This window comes from Corvus hawaiiensis, chromosome 3 (genome assembly GCF_020740725.1).
Source record: "Corvus hawaiiensis isolate bCorHaw1 chromosome 3, bCorHaw1.pri.cur, whole genome shotgun sequence".
Lineage (NCBI taxonomy): Eukaryota > Metazoa > Chordata > Aves > Passeriformes > Corvidae > Corvus > Corvus hawaiiensis.
The window spans coordinates 46538719-46553270 of NC_063215.1; the positions used below are offsets into that span (position 1 = coordinate 46538719).

Below are 14552 nucleotides of genomic sequence, written 5' to 3' on the forward strand. Positions count from 1 at the left end.
AGCCCAGCTTGGAGAAGGGAAACATGATGGGAATTTACAGTGCAGTATCACTATGTCTTTATGCTGCCAGTACCTGGCGACACCTCACCAGTCCAATGATGATCAGGTCCTCATATTTGAAAAGGACTGATGTGATGGATGTGACCTGAAGGTACCACTCTTGCTTTTCCTTTTGCTAAGAAGGGAAGTAGGGGGAAAGCAGAGAGCCAAGCACACAGCTTGCTGGTTTATATATTTACATGTACTACACCAGTGCATTCTTCTGACAGGTATTTTTTTCCTTTTGTTGTTTTTCCGTGGACAATATACAAAGTATATTTTAAATAGAAATGAAGTCAGACCACTGCCTACCAACCAAATCCCTGGAGGAGAGTAGAAGTTGTTTTGGATGAAGAATTTTGTTGTCCATGACTATGAATTACAAATGTCTAAAATAATGGTCACTGTTTCAGTATAACGGTAAAACCAGAAAGCTGGGGAAAGGAGAGGGAAGTAAGAAGGTCTTAGGGATATCTATGTGAGTTTTTACCACCATGTCCCCCGGGGCAGGCTACATGCCTTTGTTTTCAGTCTGAAAGAGGGAAAAAATATTCAATAAGTGCATCTGAGACAAGCTATGGATTTAACCTCCTGCCTCTGGCAGTTGTAGAGTATGAGGGACCCTGAGCTGGCCCCTGGCTTGTGCCATTTCTCACTTGCCTGTGTTGTCTTGTTTTTGTAGAGTTGTCTTGCCTTCAGATTGGGATCAAGAATGACCAGCGACACAGTGCTGTCAGTCTGTTTTCACAGAATCACAGAATATGCTGAGTTGGAAGGGACCTACAAGGATCATTGAGTCCAGCTCCTGGCCCTGCACAGGACCATCCCCAAGAGTCACACCATGGGCCTGAGAGCATTGTCCAAACACTTCTCGAACTCTGTCAGGCTGGTGCTGTGACCACTTCCCTGGGGAGCCTGTTCCAGTGCCCAACCACCCTCTGGGTGAAAAACCTTTTCCAGATACCCAACCTAAACCTCCCCTGGCACAACTTCAGGCCATTCCCTCGGGTCCTGTCACTGGTCACCAGAAAGAAGAGATCAGTACCTGCCCCTTCGCTTCCTCTCATGAGGAAGGGGTTGACTGCAATGAGGTCTCCCCTCAGTCTCTTCTTCTCCAGGCTGAACAGACCAAGTGCCCTCAGCTGCTCCTTGTACGGCTTCCCCTCAAGGGCCTTCACCTTCTTTGTAGCCTCCTTTGGACACTCTCCAATAGCTTAATGTCTTTCTTACATTGTGGCACCCCAGACTGCCCCCAGCACTGGAGGTGAGGCTGCCCCAGTGCAGAGCAGAGCAGGACAATCCCCTCCCTTGCCTGGCTGGCGATGCTGTGCCTGATGCCCCCAGGACATTGTTGGCCCTCCTGGCTGCCAGGGCACTGCTGACTCATGTTCAACTTGCCATTGACCAGGAGCCCCGGGTCCCTTTCCACAGCACTGCTTTCCAGCCTCTCATTCCCCAGTCTGTCCATACATCCAGCATTGTCCCATCCTGGATGCAGAATCCAGTACTTTCCCTTGTTGAATCTGACATGGTTGGTGATTGCCCAGTCCTCTAACTTGCCAAGGTCTCTCTGCAGGGCCTCCCAGCCCTCAAGGGAGTCAACAGCTCCTCCCAGTTTTGTATCATCCGTGACCTTGCTAAGTTTCCCTTCCAGTCTTACATCCAAGTCATTTATGAAGATGTTCAAGAGCACAGGACTGAGAATGGAGCCCTGTGGGAGCCCCATCAGTAACAGGTCACCAGTCTGATGTCACCACATTCCCTGTAAGCCTTTGTGTCTGACTGGTGAGCAAGTTGCTCTCCCATGTGTTTATCCAGCTCTGTGCCTGACATTTTGTCCAGAAGGATACCGTGAGAGAAAGTATTGAAAGCTTTACTGAATGGGAAGAGAACAGTTTCAAAAATCAAGGTCTCCATCCAGTTTGGGATTTATTCCATGCAGGAAGGTGACAAGCAGCATGATTTATTATGTTCTATAGCAATATGTCGATTATTCACTTTTCTATGGCAAAGTGGGCTGGCAAAGTGAAACTTTGGGTAGCCCCTATGTTAGGCTTCCGGGCTTGTTTTTGATCACATATATATATATATATATATATATATATATATATATATATATATATATATATATATGCATATACAATGAATGCATGTATACATACGTACATTTGTACGCACTCTATGTGTATCTAAAATATATCATTTATAGAGAGACGTGCATATATACTTGTATGTATAGAATCACAGAATCATTCAGGTTGGAAAAGACCTCTAAGATCATCAAGTCCAATCATTCCCTGACTTTGCCAGGACCACTACTAAAACATGTCCCTAAACACCTACATGTTTTTTGAACTCTTCCAGTGACAGTGATTCCACCTCTTCCCTTGTTCCAATGCTTGAACACCCTTTTAGTGAAGAAATTTTTCCAAACACACAATCTAAACCTCCCCTAGCACAGCCTGAGGCCATTGCCCTTTTTCCTGTCACTGGTTGCCTGGGAGAAGAGACTGGCCCCAGCTGGCTACACTCTCCTTTCAGGTGGTTGTAGAGAGCAATACGGTCTCCTCGAGCCTCCTTTTCTCCAGGCTGAACAACCCCAGCTCCCTCAGATGCTCCCAACCCTTCACCAACTTTGTTGTCCTTCTCTGGACAGGCTCTAGCAACTCATGTATGCTCTCACACATACATTTCTTTACATAGATACTACTTTTGAGACAGTACACCTAACAAATTCTGCTTCACTTGCATGTTGGCTCCTTAACATCCTTACTGGCTCACACTCCTGGGGTCCCAAAGAGAGGCTCAGAAGTCCCCTCTTCAGCCCCTGAACTTTGTGAGTGTGTGCTGCCCCAACAACACTGTGCACTGCCTCACTAGCACCATCAGACCTCTTTCTCCACCTAGATCTTGGAGGTCAGGCTTATGTTCAAGAGGCCAGGCTTATGTTCAAGAGCAAATAAACAGAGGGCAAGGCTTGTGTAAACTCTCTAGTGTGGAAGCCCCTTCTTACCAGTTTCCTGTTTTAGTGAACAATTTACTGCAAAATTATTGCAACAAAATGTGCTCTGCAGCCTCTGGGTACAGATAAATGTCATTTTATTAGGAGTAGTAGAGAACTGGCCTTTGTTAGATCGAAATAAAATGCCTGATTAGTGCAAGAGACAGTACACTAAGCAAACACAGCTTAGCTACCTCCTGGCCACTCCCTGAGTAGTCCCTGAATATTATGAAGTGTATTCCATTTAAAGATGTCTTTTCTTGGACTGAGTCTTCTCTATTGAAAAGCCAACCCAACCAACCAGCTGACTGACTGAGAGCTTGCCAGTAGAAAGCACATATGTGTGAGAGTCAAAAAAAGCAGTGAAGAAGAGAGAAAGAGAAAGAGAAAAGGAGACAGAGGAAATCTGCCAGAGCACATTGGGAAATCCTTGTGGTAAGGCATTTGAATCAGCTTTTGACTATCAAATGTTGTAAGTTTTAATATGCACAGCATGAGATGTAAAAGTGGTAGCTTTACAACAAGATCTACAACCAACCCCCCACTCTTACGGACTTTCTGCCATGGGAAAGAGATCAGAGAAAGCTGATCAGGGATTTTGGGTAGGAAATAAGGGTGTCTACTTTATCAAAGTCATCATGTGTTAGATGCAGACAGAGTGGGCTTTTGTGCCATCAATGCTGGCTACAAGTTTGTTTGAGTATGCAGTGGCTGTGGATGGGGAGGACTCTGCCGAGTCCTGGAGGTTTTATTATATTCTGCACACCTCTTCAGAGAAGCCAGGATTCATCTAACTGGTATTTCTGTCATCCCACACCAAAAAAAGGAAAGAGGGTGAAGAACATTTGCCAGGCAACTTTTTTTTTATTTCTGAAGATCTCTTCCCAGTAAAATACATGGGAAAGAAACACGATGAACCACAATACAATCTATCCCTGCAGTTTTCTTAAACCACTTAGGTTCTCATTTTTACAGCTCCCTGTTCCCCTGTACCAGTTGTTCCTTGTTCTGAAAAGCAATTGCTAGAAAAGGCTGGGATTCACCCCATCCCCATAGGCCTTTGTCCTTCCAGACAGGAGGGCAGAGGCACCTCTTGTATGAGAAATGAGAGCTTTTGCTGCCAGAGAGAGAACCATCTCCAGCCCCTGCAAATGTGCAGTAAGATGAGTGTCTGAGCCAGCCTAGTCCTGCCATGTGGACTTCTGATGGCTGGACAGAAGGTTGCCATTAAACCTACACCAGGGAAGCACAGAGCTTCTGAACACATTTTGGGGTCTGTGGCTCTGTGCATTTGGCTGTGAGTGAGGAGACTCAGCATAACACAAGCCCAGTCACCAGGGGTAAGATGGGGGTCAGATGGTGAAGGGAAAACACAGTCCAAGGTCTTTCCCACCTTTTCTTCTTGTGTCATGCAATAACTTTCTTCTGCACAGCAAATGATGCAAGCAAGCCTGCACACAGCCTCCTACATCCCATCAGTGTTTCACAGAGAATGAGGCAGGAAACTTTGACAGGAGTTTATGCAACCTTGAAATCCAAGGCTGTATCACAGGACAGGTGAATAAACAGGACACTTTAAGGTTGTCTGTGCAATCTCATTCCCAATGTGTCCAAATCCTGACTGCTTATTTGTCACCATTAGTACTGACTTCTAGGGCAGCAGGGGAACCTATGCCCCATAATGGAAATTGTCACTCTACACGTGTGTCCTCCCTGGCCACTCCACCTGGCAGGAGCTTGCAAGGTCCTGGCTGATCTGGGCTGGGGCCACCTCCCCATGTGGGAGCTGCTTTGGTTGCACAGAGGGGCAAAGCCCTCTAGCTGCTCAAAGGGGACCATCACTTTGTTGTCCCCTGGGAGGGATGTGGTGGTCTGTGCTGCAGCGCTGCCCCATGCTCGTGTCCCTCTGATGTCCTCTAACCAGGCGAATCCCTGCAGGATGATAACAAAACCTTCCCTTGTACAGGCTTGCTATACAGCTCTTCAGGGCTGCTCTCACTCACAGCCAGAGAAATAAAACCCATCCATCTACTAACCTCCCCCCCCTGGCTGCCAGAATAGGCTTTTTCCCAGAGATTTAGACAATCAGAAAGAATATCGTATTTTGGGGAAATGTAACATTTCATGGCAAATAGCTCCACATAAGGTACGAAACAGTTTTTGGAAAAACAGCTGATGAAATTTTATAGCCAAAGCTGTGAAAAAATAAACAGGATAGCAGGGAAAAGACTTTTCTTGGTGATGAAGTGTGATGAAATGTCATTTCAGGAAGACACAGATATTTGCTTTAATATCAATGAAAACAGGCAATGGGTCACCTGTCTATAAAGAGCATGTGATTGAAAATGTCTGTTATTCACATCTTGGTCAAAATAAATTTAAATCTAGGCTGTAAATTCCTAGTTTCCTAAAAATTCAGAAGTATTTTTCCATCTGTTCTGTAATAATTCAGCTATCTGGTTGCTATAAAGAATTTGGTCGTCTGCCATTTGGGCAGGGAGTCATTTTTTAAAATGCATTTAAGTCTCGTGGTATCTGAAAGTCATACAATTATCAAGCTAATTAAATCAAGCTAGAGTTCCCCATCAAAAAATGTAATCTTTGACTCATGCTGGGGAAGTGCTTTTGATGGAGAGGGGTTCACTTCAGCTGAGCACGCAGCGTACAAAGGCGCCTCACGGAAAACATCGCTTCGCTGTACGAATCCTACAGCGCAAATCAACAGCACCAGGCCAGATGCCATGGATGCTGCAGCTCATGAGTGTCAGCTCCATCCACCTAAGCCATTGGTCATAAAAGGATGCCTTTTTATGTGCCATGCTGAGCAAGAAAGAACATCATCTCAGATCCACTGCTGAAGGAGGGATGCTGTTGCCTCCTCGCTCAGTGTCTGGGGACAAGGATGAGGAATGCATGCTACCCAGCCAGGGAGAAAGCTTCCCTTTGAAAGAAGAGGAGGACACAGCAATCAAATGCTCAGCCACACAGGTCCAAAGCACAGTGTTACAGCAGCATTTCCAAGAATTTAGGTCTCCCACTTCTCCCATTTATATATATGTGGTCCTTGGTGAAAGACTTTTTTCCACCTGGAAAAAAGTCAAATTTTTTTTGTCAAATTACAAATCAAATGTAAATGCAGGAGCAAGAAATGGGGTTCTTGTCTTGGTGTCACCAAGACAATCAGGGACAGAAGGAGTGGGGTTTGACAAAACCCTGCATACAAGGTCGTTGTGGTATTTGGCAAATCACTCAATCTCAAACCTCAAAGATCCAATTTCAGCACATCTCCAAAGTATTATTGTCCAGACTGGATGTTTTTGATCTAAAGAGTCTACAAGTCACCCAGCTTTACTGATAATAACTAAATTACTTAAACTAAATAAATATAAAATTAATAAACTCAACAAGTACCTCAAGTAAAACATTTCAGATATTTCCATCCTGGAGTTTTATCCTGATATGGAAGTGAAAAATAAAAAGTATATCCCAGATTTTACAAAACACTTGAGTATTTTCCCCAGTCTTAACTGCCAGCTCTGTTTTGGATTACTGCTATAAAATTCTGCGTTATTCCCAAAAGGGACACCTGAGGCTGCTGTCAGGTTGGCTTTGCTTGGCCTCTGCTGTTACACCATTCCCATTATCAAAGTGAAAGCTTTTCAAATTGAAAACTGCAGCTGGAACTGTTGGTCATGCAAGGTGTGTTTGCAGCACACACTAAAACACTTCAAAATGTGGTCCCATAGAAAAGAGGAGTATGGCTGAAGTCAGGAGAGCATGGAAAGACATGGGAGAAGGCAAGAGGATGTGGAGAAAGCAAAAGGACTGAGGTACTGACAGCTACTGCAGCAGTTGTTGCACAGGGGCGTGTGGAGAATTAGGGGTTTCTGGAAATGGGATGCAGAGGGGTGGAGAAGAGGGCTTGCCTGGAAAGGAGAGAGGAGGCTAGGTGGAGGTTAGGGGATGGGAGGAAAATGTCTAGCAGGAGGTGAAAAGGAGGGAAAGGCAAAGATGAGGGTAGCCTGCTCTAGGTGAAGCTCAAATCCAAGGAGCACAGGAACCAAACAATTGGTTCCTGCATCCAGAGCTCAGCCAGCAGCACCGTGCATGGGACGCTGTTTCCTCCCACTAACCAGGAGAGTCTCAGGGAAGAGCCAGGCAATACCCTGGTGAAGACCTTCTCCAGGGAAGGCTGGGTCAGCCTTGTGCATACCCTGATTGTTTTATTCGCTTTTCTGTCTTGACACCAGAAACTCAAGCAACTCTTTATTTTCTAGCAGTCAGCAATTTGCCCCCCTTGCGTAACCGTCTGCATGTCTGTACCAGTGCCCATTAAACACAAGGAACAGGCACAGCAAACATGTACAGTGCCCCAAGCTGGCTGGGGACAGAGACAGAGATTAACAGAGCAATCTGCTGAACACAAGACCCCTCACTAAAATGTAGCCCAGTTTCACCAAAACAGTTCTGTTTCCCCAGAATGAATTCACCTTCCCTCAGCTTCACGGTCCCATTTTTGCCTGGTGTGGGGCATCACAGTGGCACTGCTCCCACTGGTGCTGGGCCCACTGCAGGTGGTGTGGTGGGAGAAACCCAGCCCAGCGGCAGCACTGGAAGGGCTTAAAGCACAAAGGGTTCCTGTCTTTCTTTAGTTCTGCCTTTACCCCAGGGTTGCACAGAGAGCTGGGCAGTGAGCAGACGTATAAAGTGAAATCTAATTATTTTTCTCAAATGGCCCTCTTTTCTTTTTTCCTTTGGAAATTAGCTCACCCCCCCCGCCCCCCACGCCCCCCATGCCCCCCTCCACCATTTCCACTCTCCTGTATTCCTTTCTTTCTCTGTTCAGTTTATTCAATTTCTAATCACTGTTAGTGAGAGAAGAATAATGTGACGAGAAACACTTCCCCGAAGGTGCGCAGCCATCCCACACAACACTGTGGGAGACAAGTTATTTTCAAACAGACCAAATTAAAAAAACTTTAGCCTTTGGAAAAATACACAGGGTGTGGTTCTTGGGGTGTTCTGCTCAGGACCAGAAGTTGGACTCAATGATCCTGATGGGTCCCCCTCAACTTAGAATATCCTGTGATTCTCTGATTTTTTTTTCACCAGCTCAGGTAGAAGAGAAACCATCTTCTCTTTTTTTTTTTTTTTTTGCATTTGCATTTGCATTTGCATTGTTCTGCTCCAGACTTGCAAAACTTTTCCTCTTTTCCTGCATTTCAGCTGAATTTGTGGAAGAAAATATATGAAGACCAACAGGAGGTGGAGAAGGAATGTGAAAGTCGTGCATCTACCTTGTGCCCAGGTTTTCTCCCTCTCTTCTTTGGGATCTTCATGACTGGCAGAGCACCGGCTGTTGCCGAGAAGAGGTTGTGAACAGCCATTTTGATGGGCGCTGGCTGGAGCGGGGGCCGCCCGCGCTTCCTCCCCGCCATCCTGGGGGACTGCATCTCCCCAGCAGCCAGGCTGGGGTCCAGGCACGGTGGGTGGCTCATCTGTCCTAGGGAGAGAACAAAAAAAAGCAAACCAATTCTTTATTTAATTTTCTTTTTAGTTCTTTTTAATCCAAAGGCAGATTGCTCAGTGCTGTCATTTTCCCTGTTACCACTGATCACAAAGCAGCAAGAAACACACCACAGATGTATGACCCTGGGTGGGAGTCACCTGACCACAGCTGGTCCAGCTTCTCCGAAGATGGACAAAACCCTTGTCATTCTAGTTTCCCTCTCCTGACCATGAGGAGTGCAGTAGAGGGAGCTGGCTCAGGTGGCGAGGCCTCTATCACAGATGTCCAGTAGGTGGATTCCACAACAACCACCTTAACCCTGCATCCTGCAGTAAGTGTGATGAAGGCTCGAGCTTGCAGCCATCAGTCAGTGCCTGCTTTCAGAGGGGGTTTGGAGTAGATGAAGTCCCAGCCAACCTGATTTTTTTTCACAAATTCTGTGGTTCTGCAAATCCTGCCTCACCTCAGAAGTACTACCAATACCAAAATGGACTTCCCTCCTCTTCATCCGCAGCATTCCTGAGTGGAGAGGCTGGGCTGGACCATGAGGCTGCCAGCACAAGGTAGCCATGTTAGAGGGTAATTGCCAAACATTTCCTCTCTGCAATTTTATAACATCTGTTACCACGCATGTTAGTAGTGGGCTTTTGAACGTACTCCATTAACACAGTTACTTCAGCACAATTCCATGCAGCTGCTGAAGTTGAGCAGGGGTAATGGAGTGGAATCTGGTCCATTTTCCTCTGCCCAGATTTTAATAAAGAAAACAAATATACAACCATACACACAGCACCAAGGGAATATATGGCATCCTTCACAGCTTCTAGTAAGGGTCACTTACTAACAAAGGTTAATTTAAAAAAAACCAGCTGTAGAAATACGTTTTCAAATGTTGGTTTGTCCAGCCATTTGATTTCCTCCATATGGGAAGAATAGTAGTCCCAGTCCTGCCTGCACACATTGCTAGACACAAAGGTCTAAGCAATTCTCATACTTTTATGATAAGCCTTGCAACAGCTAATGTTTTCAAAATTGTGCTCCCTCAGGCCAGTGATAATGGAAGACTCCCTGCTTTCTGTTTTTTTCCACAGAGCAGGCTCATAGCTCTCTCAGCTTCAGAGAAAACCTAAAGATGTGGTTCAAGAGCATCCTCTACATAAAGCAAATAAAGGTTTGTTTATTACTACAAACAACTACAATTTTTTACAAGATCTATAAACTATAAAACCTACAAATTTCTCGAGCACTTCAAATTTCACAATTTCAGAACCCAGTGTGATAAGAGCTGACATTGCTGGGAACGAAATCAGGGTTGCTCACTCACAGTGGGAAGGGTACCACTTGATAGGGGCCTCTGGTGACAAGTATCTGCAGCTGGGGGCTTCTTTGCTTCAAAGGCAAATATGTTCTGCCTGGTTAAAACTTTGTAAGTGAGACTAACCAAAAAAGAAACCCACTTTTCTCATATTATCCAGTCTGTAGTTTACAGTCTCCTGTAGGATAAAAAATAGACGGGTCCCAGCCCTACCCTCCAGTAAATGCATTTATTTGCAATATGCTAAAACCTGCATGTTTTCAGTAATGCTAAGGGTATCTGCTCTGTTCAGATAGATCCATTATATATGGTAGGACTTATAGATTGACTATAAAATTTCCAGTCTTCACCTGCCTAAAACTCTCATGCAAATACTGAATGTCAAACATCAGAGCAGAGCAAACTTGCAGTGCCTGATTTGCCACATTGTCCAGAGCCACTGTGGCTGCACTCACTCTCCAGGCATGCTCAGCCAGCTCAGGAACCCCATGAAAGCCTGCCATGGGGCTCTGATTTTTACCAAGGAAAAGTCTCATGACTGCAGAGAGTATCCTTTTAGGGTTAAAAGCATCAGGCTTGCCACAGCAGGAGTTAAATGGAAAGGCCCAGTCTATCCTGAACATCACTGCTTTCCTTCTGTCTTCAGCAGTGTTCATTTTCCTCCCTGTAGTGCTTTCTGATGGACACCCTCAGTGTCTCTTCCACATCCCAAAACAAAGAAATCCCAGGATCTTACATTACAGGCTGTCTGCAGGCAGGGAGTTCAGCAGGGAAAGGAAATACAACAATTACACTGGATTTGGCACCAAAACACACTGAAAGCCCCATGCTTCGGGCTCTGCATTTTGGTCTGCTTTAAACAACACCTGGCAAGATAAGCCTTTGCAGAGGAGCTTGGCAGAGGCTGAGAAAGACAAATCCAGCCCGGGTTTTCTCCCTGCTTGAGGAAGGGAGTGGTTCCTGCAGAAGGTGCCACTGGTGGCCATGGGGCTGTGAGAGAGAGGCTGTGCACTTGCACTGAACACCACACTGCATTGCCTGTATCATATTCTCCTCTGATAATAAAGGTAGCTGGTGGCACCTCAGTCTGAGTTATCAACAAGCAAAAGAGGTACTGACCCGGAGCACTTCTTCGGCTGAAATGTTGCTTTTTTTTGCAACTGGTGAAGTATCAAATACGTGGTAGTCAGGAAACACACTAAATATTAGCAATCACAGTTTTTTGTGCTGCTTCTGTGCTCCCAATACTTGTGACACAGTGCTCTGGTGAAACCTCTTAGAGCTCCTCACCACATGTGCTGACACACAAGACCCAGACGAACTGTGCACAAAAGGAACTCAGTGTAATGTACTTGAATTGACAAAGCAAAGACATTGTCAACTTCAGTATACAAGCTATTGTTATTACATTTTATTACAAGCCCAACCGTGACTCAATTCTCCTTTCTCGTGTGCTAAGGGAAATGTGAGTGCCTTTGGTGGCATTTATTGTCATGCTGCAGATCCTGTGAAGAAAGGGCGCTCCCCAGCATCAGGGGAGGGCAGCAGACACACAAAAACTGCCTCTGCCTGACAGCAGGCGGTGACAGCAGGACCTTCCCTGACAGCCCGGAGGAAGCTCTTGGGAAAAACACGCAGCCAAATTGCAGGTTGTCCAGAGAGGTCAGAGGGACACAGGGGCTTGTCTGAGTGCCCCCCAACAAAGTCAGGGTGTTACCTTGGAATGACTTTCCTAGGGCAGCTCTGACTGCTGCCACAGCCTGGGCTTGACCCATGGCTCAGTGCTGGAAAGCTTGGTGGGTTCAAGGCAAGTTATGAGAGTTTGATGAAATTGAAGGGCAAATTCAAGGAAGCAAATTACAGGCTACTAACAAAGGCATCGCCTCAGTTCAGGAAATCACTGTAGTACAAATAGCCCCGGGAGAATGCTTTGGGAGGGAGATCACTATATGTTTGCCCTGTCCTTGTACTTTTCCAAAGGCACTAGCTTTGAATGGCCAAGGATGGTGCAGCTTCAATCTGACCTGGGTCTATCACTTTTGTATTCTTAGTTTAAAAATAACAGCAGGAAACTACATTTATGGGTTCTCATCACTTAATGCAGGGCTAAGCACAGGGTAACCTCTCTTACTTGTCTCTCAAACACTGTCATCTAGAAATATAATTCCCAGCCCTGCCTTTCACATTGCCCCATCAGATCCCAGAGAGGAGACAGCAGGGAAACACCTCTCCCCACCCTGACACCTGGGCAAGAACTGCAGGAAGGGTGAAGTCTCACCCCCTCTGGCAGCAGGGGTTCTGCCATGCCTTCGGAGGATCCTGAAGAGCACCTATGCACAGCAGTCCACCCCTGTGGGATGCTGGGGGTGGAGAGAAAACATTCCCTAGGCCAACACTGATGAGCTGTAGGATGTTTGTAACAGCCCACGCTTTGCACCATCCACGCCTTGCACCATGTGTTGGTGTATATGCTGTACAATTAGCAATGCAGATTACCGTGCTGGAAACAACAGCTGAGAGCACAGGGAGCTACGGTGCATTTCCTCCCAAGCTGAGTGTTTTTGATGGACTGCAAAGATCCATTCTTAATAAAAATAAATGTCTGCAATAAATGCAGCTTTTAACCTGCACTCCAGTAACTGCAAGGACTGAAGGTAAAAATACCGCATTAAATTTTATATCAGTAATTCCACAGGATGATCGTTTAAACTTGGTTTATACCAGGTCTCATGCAAACCTGTTCCTGGACTGGCACAGGGATGACACATAGGGAAAGAACAAGCAATTCCTACTGTAAGCCAAAGGAAGGTGCAGGGGTGCAGTCAAGTAGAAAATGTGCCCATTCCTCAGCAGCTGAAGAAGATTGTCCTTCCTTCCCCTTACACCCATTGCTCCCAGCTGCAGAAATACTCTGACCTCTCACCATTTGCGGCCCTGCCTCCAACTCTTGATTCCTGCAGAGCTTTGTGTCTCACAGATCTACATACCCAAGAGCTGAATGTAGAAAAGAGATAAGCTTCTTGTGATCTTTTCTGTCTTTTCTTCAGGTGTTGTTCAGGAAAGCACATCTGTGGAGGAATATCACGTTGTTAAATATGAGGGAGGGGATACTTTCCAGTCAGTAACATGACTATTTTCCCCTCCTTTTTCTGTGCACAGCAGGACAGCTCTTTGACTGTGACCACTCAGAGATGATGGTCTGAGGAATAGGTGAGCAAAAAGAAAAGCATTGTCAGATCTGGAAGCCAGGCTTTAAACCTGCCTGCTCCTCCTGGGGAGTATTCAGGGGCATGAGACATTACACATCTCTTCATCGTGAATACCAAAGCAGCACCGCAGAGTACATGAAAGGTAAGAGTTTAGTGAAGCAGACAGTAGGAATTTTTGCTAATAAAAGCATTGAGCCAATATTCTCTGCATGTCTGAATGAGATTGCCTAATGACCTCTCATGGTGAACACCCATTTCACCATTGCTCAAAGAAAGGTCAGGATAATTTTTATCTGTGGCACAAAGTTCTTTTACAGTGATTTGCAAACCTCTTCTTTTTTCTTGCCTATTGCTTTGGGGGTTGAAATGAGAAGCTGCTTCTCTGAGGGACTCTCTTGCCCATTTTGACCCCAGGAAGAGTATTTCTGTATAAAACTCATGAGACTGTCTAGCCAACAGGATATAAGTAGACAGGCCTATTTTCACAAATCAATCATTCAAGGAAAAAACCCAACACAAATATCTGTGCTGGCTGTGGGAACCAAAAATGGGGTTCATCCCATCTAGTTTCAAACCCCAGTTTATCTTCGCCTCAGTATAGGTGCCTCTGGTCATTTTAATCTGATACCCTGTGTCACATCTGTCGAAATATCTTACACACCTCAGGTCATCTAAGGTGGCACTAGATGACTATTTTAGACAACCAGACTTAGCTGTAGGGAGTAATTTAGTAACAGATTAAGACACCTAAATGCCTTCATTCAAATGCTTAGACACTTAGATGTCTCTATGGGTGCTGGATGTCTGACTTCCCATGGTGTCAGTGGAGATGTGGCCAGTATGGTTGAAGGTGTGGAGGTGTGTCCAGATATAAATGTAGTTTGTGGTGGCTTCAGTGGCTCTATAGTCCACTGATCAGGTCCAGTTTGTCCCTTCCTTATAGACATTTGTATTTAGGTGTCTTAAACCAAAATATATCTCATTTCTGAAAGTTGGGTTTGACTTGTCTATTTTATATCCGACACTAGGGTGAAGTTTGTCATATCCTATGTGTACTTGCTTCTTCTGATTATAAAATGAATCCAGAAAAACAAACTCATGTCTAGATAGCTACAATGCCCTTGTGAATCCCACACTTGGTGGCTCATGCCTATATGCAGTGGCCAGTTGTGTGTTGTCCTGTGTTCCTGGTTAATAGTACATTACATTGCAGAGGAAAGAACTGCCTTTTTGAAAGTGAAAACTCAAGCTTCCTGGGTAAGAAAGATGAGATTCCTGGGCTTGTTTCAGCCTCCTTGTCAGGTTCCAGGTTAGGAACTTATTATCCTTTCAGTGTCTCACCTCTCCCATATGTTCCACATCATTGCCTTCAGGGGCCAGAAGGCAACACATGCAAAGCAACTTTCCTCGGACAAGGCTAGCTGATGGCAGGATCCAGGATCCTCACACTCCCATCAGTCATACCCAACCACTGCCACA

The 14552-nt window shown here is 45.5% G+C and overlaps 1 protein-coding gene across 1 annotated transcript in view; it reads right to left on the reverse strand.

The window, feature by feature from the left end:
- Positions 1-8538, reverse strand: part of SCML4 (Scm polycomb group protein like 4) — a 44534-nt gene extending 35996 nt beyond the window's left edge. The window contains exon 1 of the mRNA XM_048298445.1: positions 8338-8538. Within this exon, the coding sequence (XP_048154402.1) occupies positions 8338-8538 (201 nt within the window). The remainder of the gene's footprint in view (positions 1-8337) is intronic.
- Between the last annotated feature and the right edge of the window lie 6014 nt (positions 8539-14552).